Source organism: Panulirus ornatus, chromosome 56 (genome assembly GCF_036320965.1).
Source record: "Panulirus ornatus isolate Po-2019 chromosome 56, ASM3632096v1, whole genome shotgun sequence".
NCBI lineage: Eukaryota > Metazoa > Arthropoda > Malacostraca > Decapoda > Palinuridae > Panulirus > Panulirus ornatus.
Window position 1 is genome coordinate 26,523,570 of NC_092279.1, and position 18,335 is coordinate 26,541,904.

Genomic DNA, 18,335 nt, shown 5'->3' on the forward strand with positions numbered 1-18,335 from the left:
TTCCTTCAAATTCTTAGGAGGATTGTATAGATCAGCAGCACTACTGTGTACTTTCCCACAGTTACCTTTCCCTCTGTGTATTGTTGAAATGGTCATCTGTTTGTTTCCTGAAATTTCAAGTTTTCGTCTATCAAGAGAGCCAAACCTCCTCCCTCTTTATCTTCTCTTTCCCATCTTATGACCACATACCCCTCCGGACGGAGAAGATGGGATCTTATCTCTATAATTTTGGTTTTCACAAGAACAGTGTCAGGTGCGTTTTCCCTCATACAATCCTTAAATTCCAGCTCTTTACCATGTTGTGTACTACTGATCTGTCAGCATTCGTACAAAATGTTTTCAATCTTCTGTTATCATTTCGTAGTTCCTGATCTCTCCGCACCACTGGCGTGGTGGTCTGTGCTCTTGTCTCTCTTGGCGTCTTCCGTATTTTGCCTAATGACTCTATGTAGTCTTTGTTGTTTTTTCCCTTGGTCTATCACGCTTGATGAATACTCTCCCGAATTCTGTTTTATTCTTTTTTTTTTTTTTTAGCCCGTCTAAAACCTGGTTACATGATTCCAACTGAAACGTAGACACAATGGGTCGTCCCTTGATGGCGTGAGGGTTGTGTTAGTGTGTGTTGCCAGAGTCGGCCACCATCAAGTTACATCACGAGTGAAAATTCGCCTCTGGCGACGCTGTATCAGTGAGTCACTCTGAGTTAAGCCTCGTCAGAGAACTTCTCAGTCCAAAAAAGCTCCATCATTTTCCTGCTACTGGATGTAGCGCAAACTAATCTGCCGAAGCCTATAGAAAATAGGCCTAGATAAGACTAGGACTCTTCGTGTGTGTGTGTGTGTGTGTGTGTGTGGCATTTTACCTTTTAATCCCTAGGATGCGTTTGACCTCATATGAGAAGCTCACCTCTCTCACTATAGGACACTTTGCACTTGAGAAACATTTCGTGAAGCTATAGTGTTGTTTGTCAGCCTTGCCCTCACCAGTTACCATATACAGCCGTCGGTAGCGCCCTGATGGTGCTAGTCATCCCGGATGTTGACACAGTAAGAACCAGTGGCTGGTCTTTCGGCTGAGTCACGTCATATGGTTTGCTGGAATGACGTTGCATCATTAAGATTCCTGTAGGCTTTGTCAGTTGTCTTTGTTGACTAGGTTGGATTTCGTAACTGGATGTAACATTACATGGAGACATTTCACCTTGTCCTTGTGAGCTGTCTCAGGAAATGACTTTACAACTCTTTGTAAGTTCTCACTTGTGTTCATACGTTATCATAACAACATTCGTTATGTAACTGATTTATCAACTCAAAATAAGTAAGCAACCCATTTTGTTGCCAGGCTAACCCAGGGTGTGCCCCAGCCTTCGTAACTGACTTCAAGAGAACTATTACATAACATTATATTATAATCATGTTATACCATTTCATATTAAGTGTTGTGTGCACCATCCCCAGTGATGATGTAGGGTTGTGTTGTGTACATCATCCCTGGTGATGATGTGGGGTTGTGTTGTGTGCACACAATCCCTGGTAATGATGTATGGTTGTGTTGTTTGCACCGTCCCTGGTGATGTGGGGTTGTGTTGTGTACACCATCCCTGGTGATGATGTGGGGTTGTGTTGTGTACACCATCCCTGGTCATGATGTGGGTTTGTGTTGTGTGCACACAATCCCTGGTAATGATGTATGGTTGTGTTGTTTGCACCGTCCCTGGTGATGATGTGGGGTTGTGTTGTGTGCACCATCCCTGGTGATGATGTGGGGTTCAGTTTTGTGCACCGTCGCTGGTGATGATGTGGGGTTGTGTTGTGTGCACTATCTCTGGTGATGATTTGGTGTTGTGCTGTGTGCACCGTCCCTGGTGATGATGTGGGGTTGTGTTGTGAGCACCATCCCTGGTGATGATGTGGGGTTCAGTTGTGTGCACCGTCCCTGGTGATGATGTATGGTTGTGTTGTGTGCACCATCCCTGGTGATGATATGGGGTTGTGTTGTGTGCACCGTCCCTGGTGATGATGTATGGTTGTGTTGTATGCACCATCCCTGGTGATGATGTGGGGTTGTGTTGTGTGCACCACCCCTGATGATGATGTGGAGTTGTGTTATGTACACCGTCCCTGGTGATGATGTATGGTTGTGTAGTGTGCACCATCCCTGGTGATGATGTGGGGTTGTGTTGTGTGCACCATCCCTGGTGATGTGGGGTTGTTATGTACACTGTCCCTGGTGATGATGTGGGGTTGTGTTGTGTGCACAGTTCCTGGTGATGATGTGTGGTTGTGTTGTGTGCACCATCACGTGATGATGTGGGGTTGTGTTGTGTGCACCATCCCTGGTGATGATGTGGTGTTGTGTTGTGTGCACCGTCCCTGGTGATGATGTGGGGTTGTGTTGTGTGCAGAATCCCTGGTGATGATGTGGGGTTGTGTTGTATGCACCGTCCCTGGTGATGATGTAGGGTTGTGTTGTGTGCACCATCCCTGGTGATGATGTGGGGTTGTGTTGTGTGCACCGTCCCTGGTGATGATGTGGGGTTGTGTTGTGTGCACCATCCCTGGTGATGATGTGGGGTTGTGTTGTGTGCACCATCCCTGGTGATGATGTGTGGTTGTGTTGTGTCACCAGTCCGTGGTGATGATGTGGGGTTGTGTTGTGTGCACCGTCCCTGGTGATGATGTGGGTTGTGTTGTGTGCACCATCCCTGGTGATGATGTGGGGTTGTGTTGTGTGCACCATCCCTGGTGATGATGTGGGGTTGTGTTGTGTGCACCATCCCTGGTGATGACGTGGGGTTGTGTTGTGTGCACCATCCCTGGTGATGATATGGGGTTGTGTTGTGTGCACCATCCCTGGTGATGATATGGGTTGTGTTGTGTGCACCGTCCCTGGTGATGTATGGTTGTGTTGTGTGCACCGTCCCTGGTGATGATGTGGGGTTGTGTTGTGTGCACCGTCCCTGGTGATGATGTATGGTTGTGTTGTGTGCACCGTCCCTGGTGATGATGTATGGTTGTGTTGTGTGCACCGTCCCTGGTGATGATGTGGGGTTGTGTTGTGTGCACCGATCCCTGGTGATGATGTGGGGTTGTGTTGTGTGCACCGTCCCTGGTGATGATATGGGTTGTGTTGTGTGCACCGTCCCTGGTGATGTATGGTTGTGTTGTGTGCACCGTCCCTGGTGATGATGTGGGTTGTGTTGTGTGCACCGTCCCTGGTGATGATGTATGGTTGTGTTGTGTGCACCGTCCCTGGTGATGATGTGGGGTTGTGTTGTGTGCACCGTCCTGGTGATGATGTTGGGGTTGTGTTGTGTGCACCGTCCTGGTGATGATGTATGGTTGTGTTGTGTGCACCGTCCCTGGTGATGATGTGGGGTTGTGTTGTGTGCACCGTCCCTGGTGATGATGTGGGGTTGTGTTGTGTGCACCGATCCCTGGTGATGATGTGGGGTTGTGTTGTGTGCACCGTCCCTGGTGATGATGTGGGGTTGTGTTGTGTGCACCGTCCCTGATGATGATGTAGGGTTGTGTTGTGTGCACCATCCCTGATGATGATATGGGGTTGTGTTGTGTACACCGTCGCTGGTGATGATGTGGGGTTGTGTTGTGTGCACCGTCCCTGGTGTTGTATGGTTGTGTTTTGTGCACCGTCGCTGGTGATGATGTGCGGTTGTGTTGTGTGCACCGTCGCTGGTGATGATGTGGGGTTGTGTTGTGTGCACCGTCCCTGATGATGATGTAGGGTTGTGTCATGTGCACTATCCCTGATGATGATGTGGGGTTGTGGTGTGTACACCGTCGCTGGTGATGATGTGGGGTTGTGTTGTGTGCACCGTCCCTGGTGATGTATGGTTGTGTTTTGTGCACCGTCGCTGGTGATGATGTGCGGTTCTGTTGTGTGCACCGTCGCTGGTGATGATGTGTGGTTGTATAGTGTGCACCATCCTAGGTGATGATGTAAGGGTTGTGTTGTGTGCACCGTTGCTGGTGATGTATGGTTGTGTTGTGTGCACCTTCCCTGGAGATTTATTGGATTGTATTGTGTGCACCGTCGCTGGTGATGATGTATGGTTGTGTTGTGTGCACCATCCCTAGGGATGATGTATGGTTGTGTAGTGTGCATCATCCCTGGTGATGATGTGGGGTTGTGTTGTGTGCACCATCCCTGATGATGTGGGATTGTGTTGTGTACACCGGCCCTGGTGATGATGTGGGGTTGTGTTGTGTGCACCATCCCTGATGATGATGTATGGTTGTGTTGTGTGCACCATCCCTGGTGATGATGTGGGGTTGTGTTGTGTGCACCGTCCCTGGTGATGATGTATGGCTGTGTTGTTTGCACCGTCCCTGGTGATGATGTGGGGTTGTGTTGTGTGCACCATCACTGGTGATGATGTAGGGTTGCGTTGTATGCACCATCCCTGGCGATGACGTGGGGTTGTGTTGTGTGCACCGTCCCGGGTGATGATTTGGGGTTGTGTTGTGTGCAGAATCCCCGATGATGATGTATGGTTGTGTTGTGTGCACCATCCCTGGTGATGATGTAGGGTTGTGTTGTGTGCACCGTCGCTGGTGATGTATGGTTGTGTTGTGCGCACCGTCCCTGGTGATGTATGGTTTTGTTGTGTGCACTGTCCCTGGTGATCATGTGGGGTTGTGCTGTGCACCATCCCTTGTGATGATGTGTGGTTGTGTGGTGTGCACCGGTCCTGGTGGTGATGTATGGTTGTGTTGTGTCCACCATCCGTGGTGATGATGTGGGGTTGTGTTGTGTGCACCATCCCTGATGATGATGTGGGGTTGTGTTGTGTGCACCATCCCTGATGATGTGGGGTTGTGTTGTGTGTTGTGGGGGTTGGATCTAGAGTTGTATAAAATCTTAAAGATCAAACATTTGAATTATCTTAGGTCACGTCTCACAATCCTTAACAGTTTGAGAGGAGAACCAGCAGTGACTCAAACAGTAGATCTTAATTTATGGAGACAGTGAGCGGTGTTTAGGAGGAGGGATTGAGAATCGCTGTTTGAAAGAGTTTGGTTGAAGTAAAAATTGTTAGTAGAAATGCCGAGCTTTGGAGTGATGTCAGACATCTTCCATCCTTTGGGATAAGAAACACTCGAACTCTGTAGGGTAACCAGAGCTGCAGTCACGCTCCCACACCTACAATAATCTTGCTTTCTTCCTGCAGCTATTGGACGATGTGTACAAAGTGACAACATGGTGGAGTCGGCTTTCAAGAGAAACCTGGCCAAGGAGGTGATTGAGGTTCAGCGGCAGCAGAAGGAGGCAGAGGAGCCTCCCAAGGAAGTCGACAGCATCGTGGGCAAGCGGCTTATGCTCAAGGGCGTACTGAGGGGCGTCGAATACTAAGCGCAGGTCGCTGCCTCCGCCGCCCAGGGGAGCGCCCCTCCCCCAACATGGAAAATAAGCGTAGTCGGAATATTTGGCCCCAGTGTCATCATGGATTGATTAGACTAGACGTAATTCCAGTAGTATGGGCTCACAACGCAAAGTACGGATGTTAGTTCTGAACCATCAGTCATTCGATATATCGTTAATACTTAGTGGTACATATGTTTCTTGAGAGCAAAATATGGAATTACTGCTGTGGCATGACTTCATATTGCGGCGTAAGCCTGTGCTACTGAGAGCCTGAAGATATAGAAATCATTCTTCAAGATCAGACACAAGTATTATATTCACAGAAATTACTGCAAGAGGAACCAAGTTGGTCACATCTGTTCTGCTAGCTGCGTCAACTCCTGTATTTATTGTATATGGTACTCTGATGTACGGCCTTTTATCCAAATACATACAGTACGAACCTTTTGTTGTATTTATTGTAAATTCATTAAGAAATGTAATTGATAATTACTTCCTACCCGGGATATTCCTTCTTATGTTCTATGGCGCTCCTGCAGCGCTCAGGAAACCAGCCACGTCTAGGGGTCGAGACCACGGGTCATAGAGTGTACGGCTGTGTGTGTGTGGGAGGAGTATGGCCAATAAAGCATTAAGTGTTTGGTGTCTTCACTGTTGTAGTTACATCTCGAGCATGAAAGGTCTTGGTAATATGCTGAACCGGTGTTTGTAGTGTTGTAGGAATTGATGATGTTGAGAACGTAGGCGGATAAAGTGTGATTCGTGTTTGTCTGGAGAGTATGGTTTTAGATGGATGTATTTTCCTGTGGCTTGGTTCTTAAGCCAAAGCTGAGAAGGCAGTGGTTTTATTTAGTTCTTGACGTGACATATCGGTTCGTTCTGTCCATGTTGTTGCTGAGAGTATGGAGGAGCTATGGACACAAGCTGTTGAAGTATAGAACAGGAGTAAGCTTTTTATTTTCATGTGGAGGCTCATGTTTAGTTATGGAGTGGTTTGGCTGGGAGGGTCTGGTGCTGTTGTGAAGAACTGAGTGTCCAGCATGATGAGTTGGTCTAGTACTGGGAGGATGTGTGTTACAGTGGGTTGGTGCTGAGGGTCTGTGGGTCCTACACAACTGACGAATGTTCTGAGCGCTCTGTAGTATGTGGTTTTCAGCTTTGTTATATTTGCTTCTGAGAGTGCCCGACGCGCGCGCGCACACACACACACACACACACACAACATCACTACACTTTTTGACCTAAGGTCTCGACCAGTGGACGTGGCCGGGATCCTGAGAGCTGCAGGAGCTTGATGCAGATGAAAGGGTTTCTTGGGCAGCGAGTAAGGAAGAGGGTGGACGATCGGGTGAGAAACTGCAGAAGTTGGTGACCGAGTTTGGTAAAGTGTGTGAAAGAAGAAAGGTGAGAGTAAATGTGAATAAGAACAAGGTTATTAGGTACAGTAGGGTTGAGGGACAAGTTAACTGGGAGGTAAGTTTGAATGGAGAAAAATGGAGGAAGTGAAGTGTTTTAGATATCTGGGAGTGGATGTAGCGGCGGATGGAACCATGGAAGCGGAAGTGAGTCACAGGGTGGGGGAGGGGGCGAAGGTTCTGGGAGCTTTGAAGAATGTATGGAAGGCGAGAACGTTATCTCGGAGAGCAAAAATGGGTATGTTTGAAGGAATAGTGGTTCCAACAATGTTGTATGGTTGCGAGGCATGGGCTATAGATAGGGTTGTGCGGAGGAGGGTGGATGTGTTGGAGACGAAATGTTTGAGGACAATATGTGGTGTGAGGTGGTTAGATCGAGTAAATAATGAAAGGATAAGAGAGATGTGGTAATAAAAAGAGTGTAGTTGAGAGAGTAGAAGAGGGTGTTGAAATGGTTGTCATATGGAGAGAATGAGTGAGGAAAGATTGACTAAGAAGATATATGTGTCAGAGGTGGAGGGAACGAGGAGAAGCGGGAGACTGAACTGGAGGTGGTAGGATGAAGTGAAAAAGATTTTGAGCGATCGGGGCCTGAACATACAGGAGGGTGAAAGGCGTGCAAGGAATAGAGTGAATTGGAACGATGTGGTATACCGGGGTCGATGTGCTGTCAATGGATTGAACCAGGGTATATGAAGCGTCTGGGGTAAACCATGGAAAGTTTTGTGGGGCCTGGATGTGGAAAGGGAGCTGTGGTTTTGGTGCATTATTACATGACAGCTAGAGACTGAGTGTGAAAGAATGTTGCCTTTTTTTCTTTCTTTTCCTAGCGCTACCTCGCGGGGTGGGGGCGTTGCTATTTCATGTGTGGCGGGGTGGCGACGAGAATGGATGAAGGCAGCAAGTATGAATATTTACATGTGTATACATGTATATGTCTGTGTATGTGCATGTATTTATACGTTGAAACGTATATATATATATATATATATATATATATATATATATATATATATATATATATATATATATATATATATATATATCTTTTTCTTTCATACTATTCGCCATTTCCCGCGTTAGCGAGGTAGCGTTAAGAACAGAGGACTGGGCCTTTGAGGGAATATCCTCATCTGGCCCCCTTCTCTATTCCTTCTTTTGAAAAAAAAAAAAAAAAAAACACGACACGCAGGGAATACGTGGGAAGTATTCTTTCTCCCCTATCCCCAGGGGATATATATATATATATATATATATATATATATATATATATATATATATATATATATATCATCGAGATCATTAGAAGATATCCTCTCCGAGTGTTCCGGATACGTGCTGAGGATGTCTCGTGTCTGGCGTGTTGTATGATGTGATGTCAACATTCAAGGTCACAAGTCAGTTGTATATAACTGACAGGAATGGCTGCTAATCCTATTGTATGATGTAGTGAGAAGACATCATTCAAGAAAATAGAAGTCCCTGCTGTTGTATGTAATTAATAGGAAGAATGGCTGCTCTCAAGCATGGCATCAACCAGTACCCATGACAGAACTGTACTCACGTCTAGAGAACTGGCGTAGAAAGCAAGTTTCTCAGAGAAATGCAACACTAAAAGGAAAGCAGCGTAGGAGAGCACTGGTTGCTGTCCTAGACAAGGAGACTGAATTGCTGAGATCCCTTGAAGCTCACAGAGCTATACACTCTGCTAGGAGGAGGAATGCAGCCATTGCCAGGTTTCTGCAGGAGGTGTCTTCTGTACGAATGTGGAATGGCCTTAGTGCATGATATGGAGCAGCAGCAGCAGCAGCAAGAAACACACGTGACCACTGCCGACTCGACAGAACTTAGTTGATAATAGAAGATCAAGACGAAGCTCGAGTCAGCTGTAGACGCGAGGGTCATCGTAAGCCAAGTTTAAGGTATGGCCGGGGTGGCCCGGGCCAGACTTGACCGCTGGAGGCTGGACGAAGTGGAGGACATCAGTGGCGGCCCAGAGGGATGCTTCTTGTTATATAGGAGAGTAGGGAGATGCCACCCAGTACGCTCACTACGTCTTCAATACTTTCAAACAAAACAACCACGGACAGATCAGCTTTGAGCGCCCCTTCGCAAACGGAACTACCTTGGCCCACCAGTGATGCTACTACGTTTGTGAATCGGGAACCATTGCAACACAAACCTCGCCAGGTGGTAGAGTTTCCCGCAGTGTATCGAGACAGACTTCCCCAGAACTTTTTTTAAAGGGGAAGTAAATGTTTATAGTTGTGTTACTGGAGTGATAGTTTTCATACCTGGTGTTGTGACAAGAAAATAGTGAAATTGGAGAAAAATGTAGCTTAGACATTGAAGCTTATTGATACAGTGGTTAAATTGATGAGAACTGCTATTGACGTTTGTGTAAATAAATTATACATTTCCTTTTTCCATAGCCAGAGGTTGAACCATTATGTGACATTCATTTTTTCATTCATTTCAAGCTAGAAGTCTCAGTTTTCTAAATTGTTTCTTACATTTTTCATATGTATATATATGTATGTGTGTGTGTGTGTATATGTGCGTATGTATGTGTATGTGTGTGTATGTGTATATGTATGTATATATGTATATTATCCCTGGGGATAGGGGTGAAAGAATACTTCCCACGTATTCCTCGCGTGTCGTAGAAAGCGACTAGAGGGGACGGGAGCGGGGGGCCAGAAATCCTCCCCTCCTTGTATTAACTTTCTAAAATGGGAAACAGAAGAAGGAGTCACGCGGGGAGTGCTCATCCTCCTCGAAGGCTCAGAGTGGGGTGCCTAAATGTGTGTGGATGTAACCAAGATGTGAAAAAAGGAGAGATAGGTAGTATGTTTGAGGAAAGGAACCTGGATGTTTTGGCTCTGAGTGAAACGAAGCTCAAGGGTAAAGGGGAAGAGTGGTTTGGGAATGTCTGGGGAGTAAAGTCAGGGGTTAGTGAGAGGACAAGAGCAAGGGAAGGAATAGCAATACTCCTGAAACAGGAGTTGTGGGAGTATGTGATAGAATGTAAGAAAGTAAATTCTCGATTAATATGGGTAAAACTGAAAGTTGATGGAGAGAGGTGGGTGATTATTGGTGCATATGCACCCGGGTATGAGAAGAAAGATCATGAGAGGCAAGTGTTTTGGGAGCAGCTGAATGAGTGTGTTAGTGGTTTTGATGCACGAGACCGGGTTATAGTGATGGGTGATTTGAATGCAAAGGTGAGTAATGTGGCAGTTGAGGGAATAATTGGTATACATGGGGTGTTCAGTGTTGTAAATGGAAATGGTGAAGAGCTTGTAGATTTATGTGCTGAAAAAGGACTGATGATTGGGAATACCTGGTTTAAAAAGCGAGATATACATAAGTATACTTATGTAAGTAGGAGAGATGGCCAGAGAGCGTTATTGGATTACGTGTTAATTGACAGGCGTGCGAAAGAGAGACTTTTGGATGTTAATGTGCTGAGAGGTGCAACTGGAGGGATGTCTGATCATCATCTTGTGGAGGCTAAGGTGAAGATTTGTATGGGTTTTCAGAAAAGAAGAGTGAATGTTGGGGTGAAGAGGGTGGTGAGAGTAAGTGAGCTTGGGAAGGAGACCTGTGTGAGGAAGTACCAGGAGAGACTGAGTACAGAATGGAAAAAGGTGAGAACAATGGAAGTAAGGGGAGTGGGGGAGGAATGGGATGTATTTAGGGAATCAGTGATGGATTGCGCAAAAGATGCTTGTGGCATGAGAAGAGTGGGAGGTGGGTTGATTAGAAAGGGTAGTGAGTGGTGGGATGAAGAAGTAAGAGTATTAGTGAAAGAGAAGAGAGAGGCATTTGGACGATTTTTGCAGGGAAAAAATGCAATTGAGTGGGAGATGTATAAAAGAAAGAGACAGGAGGTCAAGAGAAAGGTGCAAGAGGTGAAAAAAAGGGCAAATGAGAGTTGGGGTGAGAGAGTATCATTAAATTTTAGGGAGAATAAAAAGATGTTCTGGAAGGAGGTAAATAAAGTGCGTAAGACAAGGGAGCAAATGGGAACTTCAGTGAAGGGCGCAAATGGGGAGGTGATAACAAGTAGTGGTGATGTGAGAAGGAGATGGAGTGAGTATTTTGAAGGTTTGTTGAATGTGTTTGATGATAGAGTGGCAGATATAGGGTGTTTTGGTCGAGGTGGTGTGCAAAGTGAGAGGGTTAGGGAAAATGATTTGGTAAACAGAGAAGAGGTAGTGAAAGCTTTGCGGAAGATGAAAGCCGGCAAGGCAGCAGGTTTGGATGGTATTGCAGTGGAATTTATTAAAAAAGGGGGTGACTGTATTGTTGACTGGTTGGTAAGGTTATTTAATGTATGTATGACTCATGGTGAGGTGCCTGAGGATTGGCGGAATGCGTGCATAGTGCCATTGTACAAAGGCAAAGGGGATAAGAGTGAGTGCTCAAATTACAGAGGTATAAGTTTGTTGAGTATTCCTGGTAAATTATATAGGAGGGTATTGATTGAGAGGGTGAAGGCATGTACAGAGCATCAGATTGGGGAAGAGCAGTGTGGTTTCAGAAGTGGTAGAGGATGTGTGGATCAGGTGTTTGCTTTGAAGAATGTATGTGAGAAATACTTAGAAAAGCAAATGGATTTGTATGTAGCATTTATGGATCTGGAGAAGGCATATGATAGAGTTGATAGAGATGCTCTGTGGAAGGTATTAAGAATATATGGTGTGGGAGGAAAGTTGTTAGAAGCAGTGAAAAGTTTTTATCGAGGATGTAAGGCATGTGTACGTGTAGGAAGAGAGGAAAGTGATTGGTTCTCAGTGAATGTAGGTTTGCGGCAGGGGTGTGTGATGTCTCCATGGTTGTTTAATTTGTTTATGGATGGGGTTGTTAGGGAGGTAAATGCAAGAGTTTTGGAAAGAGGGGCAAGTATGAAGTCTGTTGGGGATGAGAGAGCTTGGGAAGTGAGTCAGTTGTTGTTCGCTGATGATACAGCGCTGGTGGCTGATTCATGTGAGAAACTGCAGAAGCTGGTGACTGAGTTTGGTAAAGTGTGTGGAAGAAGAAAGTTAAGAGTAAATGTGAATAAGAGCAAGGTTATTAGGTACAGTAGGGTTGAGGGTCAAGTCAATTGGGAGGTGAGTTTGAATGGAGAAAAACTGGAGGAAGTGAAGTGTTTTAGATATCTGGGAGTGGATCTGGCAGCGGATGGAACCATGGAAGCGGAAGTGGATCACAGGGTGGGGGAGGGGGCGAAAATTCTGGGGGCCTTGAAGAATGTGTGGAAGTCGAGAACATTATCTGGGAAAGCAAAAATGGGTATGTTTGAAGGAATAGTGGTTCCAACAATGTTGTATGGTTGCGAGGCGTGGGCTATGGATAGAGTTGTGCGCAGGAGGATGGATGTGCTGGAAATGAGATGTTTGAGGACAATGTGTGGTGTGAGGTGGTTTGATCGAGTGAGTAACGTAAGGGTAAGAGAGATGTGTGGAAATAAAAAGAGCGTGGTTGAGAGAGCAGAAGAGGGTGTTTTGAAATGGTTTGGGCACATGGAGAGAATGAGTGAGGAAAGATTGACCAAGAGGATATATGTGTCGGAGGTGGAGGGAAGGAGGAGAAGTGGGAGACCAAATTGGAGGTGGAAAGATGGAGTGAAAAAGATTTTGTGTGATCGGGGCCTGAACATGCAGGAGGGTGAAAGGAGGGCAAGGAATAGAGTGAATTGGAGCGATGTGGTATACCGGGGTTGACGTGCTGTCAGTGGATTGAATCAAGGCATGTGAAGCGTCTGGGGTAAACCATGGAAAGTTGTGTAGATATGTATATTTGCGTGTGTGGACGTATGTATATACATGTGTATGGGGGGGGGTTGGGCCATTTCTTTTCGTCTGTTTCCCTGCGCTACCTCGCAAACGCGGGAGACAGCGACAAAGTATAATAAAAAAAATAGATAAAATAACATATATATATATATATATATATATATATATATATATGTTCGTGTGTGGGCGTTTATGTATATACATGTGTATGTGGGTGGGTTGGGCCACTCTTTTGTCTGTTTCCTTGCGCTAGTAGCGCGGGAGACAGCGATAAAGTGCAATAAAATTGAATAACTAAATGAAGAGAGGAAGAAAGACAGAGCTAGAACCATACCCCTACCAAGTGTAAGAGTATACAAAAATAATGTAAGAAACAGATAGACAGTTAATTGTGATGATGATGATCAAGTGTCATGGGAGCACTTAAGCCATGGCATGGGTAAAACCTCTTAATAAAGACATTAAATGATCCGATTAGGCAGAGGGACTACCACGTCTACAGTGACCACTCGCTTCCCTGTAGGCCAGCGAGAGGTCGATAACATTCTTACATTCACTATCTTAATTATGGTTAAAGTAAGGTGGCATGCACCGTTACACACACCTGCTAAAAATGACTTAAGCACCTTAATTCATAAGTATACAAGAAGAATTAGGGAAAATGCACTTAATCTAACGACAAAAGAAATAACCGTAGAGTCACTGCATAGAGTTGAAATGCTCTATCATCCTATCCCTAAACAGTTAAGATAATTCTTACAATATAGAGCTGATGGACGAAGGAAGAGTTCTGAGAAATGCTCAAACTAATCATAGCGAAATAACCTGTTTACTGTAATTCCTGCCTCACAGCTTACTGATGGCTGGCGACTCCGCCTCCCTTCACTGATATCAAAACTTCACCTCCAGAAGCAACAGTTTGTCACACACGTCCTGTAAGTATGATATTAGCTGTATTGCAGACAGGCTGACCGGACCGTGCGTTCGGAAGTCGTTGATCCAGCGACGGACCGTGGCGCCCTGCTCACAGCGACGGACCGTGGTGACCTGCTCACAGCGACGGACCGTGGTGCCCTGCTCACAGCGACGGACCGTGGTGCCCTGCTCACAGCGACGGACCGTGGTGCCCTGCTCACAGCGACGGACCGTGGCACTCTGCTCACAGCGACGGACCGTGGTGCCCTGCTCACAGCGACGTACCACGCACCCTGTCAAGTACACCCGAGTTCGACCTTGGTACAGCTCACCCTTTTAATTGTCACTTTCTTACTGTATATCTTTAGTTGAACACTGTGAATATAACATTTTACAAGCTTACTTAATTCTATAGGGGACCTGCTATGGACGATGCTGGGTCTCGCGAGTTTATCAATTTAACTCTTACTGTTAATATAAAGCAATGATATCGTTACATACTATGTCGGATCTAAAACACTACGCCACTTCTATCATCTTACAATCTGATATTTTGCTCATCACTAACTTCACAATTTTTGAGAAATCTGCTAGTCACTCATAAAAGTTCGTGAGGGTGTCCGTGCGTATGGGTGAATTTCATCTCCAGCCGACAAGTCTCTGGGCACAGTGAAACTGTAGGAATTGTGTGACCGTAATAAATATCGTCGCAAATATTGTGGTATGTCATAGTTTTCACACGTGCATGTGCATGAATGTCAGCGTATGAAGGTTAAATTCTCATGGATACCGCAGAGACAGTGGAGACAAGAGGGAGGTTGAAGTGTTTAGTTCCCACACTGCTATGGTACTCGAGGTGAAAGCCATTTGTTAATATAGTAATGAAATGTTATTTACGATAAACATACGAAATCTTCACTGAATTTATATGATGTTGATCGATTACTTTCTATAAACACTAAGCGTCATATCGTAGTATATTGTCCTTAACGGGAAAACTCATTACTCCTAGTTTCCTCCCTTATCCCTAACTTTAGGTGAGTGACGTCCCGTCACGACACCACAGCGACCACTGCATGACACCACAGCGACCACTGCATGACACCACAGCGACCACGGCATGACACCACAGCGACCACTGCATGACACCTCAGCGACCACGGCATGACACCACAGCGACCACTGCATGACACCTCAGCGACCACTGCATGACACCTCAGCGACCACTGCATGACACCTCAGCGACCACTGCATGACACCTCAGCGACCACTGCATGACACCTCAGCGACCACTGCATGACACCTCAGCGACCACTGCATGACACCACAGCGACCACTGCATGACACCTCAGCGACCACTGCATGACACCTCAGCGACCACTGCATGACAACACAGCGACATTTGCATGGCCACCAGATAAGCGGTAATGACAACAGCTGTGGGTAACGAGACGTAATGCATGATTATACAGGATGTCCTCCATCAGTGATACCATGCCAATGTACAGATGCAGTATCATTGATGAATATTACAGCTTGGTTAACGAGTAATCGACAAATATATAAAGCGCAATGTTAGTATCAGTATTGTTATCCATTTCCGGTCAGGAGTATACCACCTAAACAGACGAAGCAAAGCCATATTACAGCAGGTCCCCCCTCCTCTCTCTCTCTCTCTCTCTCCCTCTCTCTCTCTCTCTCTCTCTCTCTCTCTCTCTCTCTCTCTCTCTCTCTCTCTCTCTCTCTCTCTCTAACCAACACCTCCACATATTAATTCGGTGAATAAATCACATACTGTAAATCTAGGGCTACATGATATTATCCAGTGGAGTCATATCTATAAATGATAACCAGAACGCTGACTTTATATTTCCTCATTTATGTCTTTATATTATATTCCTCTTAAACCAAACGTGCTAATTAGGTCAATCAACCTTATAAGTCATAAAGTATTTACTGATCAAGGAAGCGGCAGCAGCTCCATACGTTTTACTGGTTCTGTGCAGAAGTGTAGTGATAGCCAGTAATCTAACCCACCAGCATATTGAAATCATGTGGTACATAAATCATAAAGTATGCAATGTGCGACCATATGCAGTAATATAGATACTTTCTTGTAGAATAAGTAACCATTTCCATGGATGACTTACACTACACTGTGATAGTCTTCAGCAAACATGTAATCATAGTTTTGAACAGACACGACAGTAAAACAAATCGCATAAACGATATCTTTATTTTGTAAATAATGATAAATACAACACAACACTTATCATGAATAAAACATTTGTTGTGGTGACTACATCCAATGATAACACTATATTATGCAAAAATGCATTAATCGAGAAAAATATGTAAAGCAAATATTGATACCAATGATAAATCTGTCACGTAAATGCTAATAACATAACATTGCAACATGTAAAGTATTCAAACGAAATAGTAAAACGGATCATATTAATAACAGTAATGTCATGTTTATTGTAAATAAGACAAAGAACCATGAGATTCGACATGAGAATAATCAATAGATGGTATACACAGTTTACCTTGAACTGAACCACTTGTTCAGCCACATGCACCCAGCCAAATCAACAGTGTAAATTACATTAGAATTTTCCCCATGACCTTTCTCTGAACATCCAATTAATGATATTACAGGCGGACCAAGCGATTAATATCTTCCACATCCCCCATTTACCTCAATTATTGTACTCAACTTGTCTGGAACTGGATCAACAAGACGTTGACAATAGTTTGGCAGCCTTTATATACTCTCCCATTCGGCAGTGGCGTGATTTACTATCGCTGCCTGATATCGTTCGTCTTGTGTATCCCATGTTCTCTCCATCATTGTCCACATGTTCTCAATTACATTGACGTCACACCCTAGGGTTGGCAATACTATAACCTGAATATCTGGGTGTTCAGCGAACCAATCCCTGACCAAGCGGCTGATGTAGATGGAGATTTTATCATGAACAAATCGAATTGGGTTAGGAGCACGAATGGTGGGAATAATTGTTCCAAGTATCTGTATATATATTTCTTTGAATTAAGGAAATCGTCCATTCGTGTCAGATCTCCACACCCAACCATGGAAGCTCAGACTACAGCGTCCACTTCTCAATTCCTGTATGTTCCATTCCGCATACCTGGGAGTTCAGAGGTCGCCAGCAAACACCAGCCATTGCAGCAGTTGTCATGAACGATTTTTCGTCTGTCCAGATCAACGAGTCTCAAAAATTTGCATCATACGCATCACGGGGATAGTGACCAGCCAATTCCAGTTGTGCTTCCTTATTTGCCTCCGTCAGTTATTTATTTTTAGTTGAAATACATCTTATACCGCTCTCATTAAGCAGACGTCTCGTTGTGTCGGGACTACACTGTAAGCCTAGTTCTCGAGTTATGTCAACAGGTGATGCGAGTGGCTTCTCCATCACAGCTTGGACGATTCGCTGATCATCCTCAGCAGTTACCAAACGTGGTCGACCACATCTTGCTCGGGTAGCTAGTTCCCTCGCCACATGATTGCCATATCCAATTGATCACAGTTTTAACGTTGAGCCCTGTGGTCCGTGCGATGGCTGCCAGTCACACCCGCGTTCCTTATGCCAATTAGAGCTCCAAGTTTGCTAATAACCTCGGGACGGTCTGCACGGTGAGTTGGCCTATGTACTCTCTGTTGGATCCGACGTCGACGAACTCGGTTCATTCTGCAAGACAGATAATACCATTACCCCATGTGTTACAGAACAGGTTTCTAACGTATAATCCCAGTCGACTGTTCATGTGGCCCTACACATTAGCTCATATCAGTTGATTGTAGATTTGGATATGGTGACATTGCAACTCAGTATAGTAATGAATATTGAGCCCGAATTCCTTATTTCTAGATTAACCAGTCTGTCATTACGTGGTTGATCATGTTAGATTAGATGGAGGATATTACATGTGTGAGGTTTTAACTGCTCACCAATACTTTATTACCGACGACTCTTGTGTGTATGAAGGCGATCATTAAGTGGGAGGTAGTGGGGACAGGAGTAATGGCAGTTTTGTACTCTGAACTTCACCGTCTTATTACTATACATGTGTAAAACACTGGAAATAGGATTTGCATTGGTTATAGATATATATTTGAATCAATTATCCACTGCATTACTGTGTTATGGAGAATTTTGCCAATTGTGTGGTTTAGGCACCATAGTTTCCGAGACAAAGTCATCTCACAAACCTAAATTCTGCACACGGTATAACAGTTTCGTCGTAATATTTTCTTTATACTAGGTTAGGTTACTACAGATTAAGATATGTTATCTGCAAGAGTGATATGCAGAACATTGGTTTTCTGTGACGACTTGGCTCTGTCTCCTGTGGTGGCGACCTGGTTTTCTGTGACGACTAGGCTCTGTCTCCTGTGGTGGCGACCATGGCGTAGTGTGGGGAGATTCCCACCTTTTTATTTTAATTAGGAAGGTTACTTTAGGTTAGGTTAGGAAGGTTGGTTAAGTTAGGTTAGGTTACTTTAGCTTAGGTTACTTTGTGTTCAAGAGTATAAGCAAAACGTTATTTTCTACAAAAATGTTATGCAGGAAAAGTTTTTTATTTTTGATGACTGGGTGTCTCAAGTTCACATTTCCGTAAGTGAGGTTAAATTTAGAATAGGCTATCATGTAATTATTTGCCGCCAGTGATTGAAAATACAGGTTATTACAGAATTATGGCCCACAGTATTGATACTATAAATTGATTCAGGCCCATAAATATGCCTGGTGTAAGGATCATGCCAACATAATAGTCATCACTGCATAAC

The 18,335-nt window shown here is 44.8% G+C and overlaps 1 protein-coding gene across 4 annotated transcripts in view; it reads left to right on the forward strand.

Moving 5' to 3' along the window:
• The window catches only part of LOC139765783 (insulin-like growth factor-binding protein 7), a 31,073-nt gene extending 25,244 nt beyond the window's left edge, over nt 1-5,829 (forward strand). For all 4 annotated transcript variants that reach the window (XM_071693576.1, XM_071693574.1, XM_071693573.1 and 1 more), the window contains one exon: nt 5,192-5,829. In XM_071693576.1, the coding sequence (XP_071549677.1) occupies nt 5,192-5,373 (182 nt within the window). In that variant the 3' untranslated portion in view covers nt 5,374-5,829. The remainder of the gene's footprint in view (nt 1-5,191) is intronic.
• Nucleotides 5,830-18,335: the final 12,506 nt, after the last annotated feature.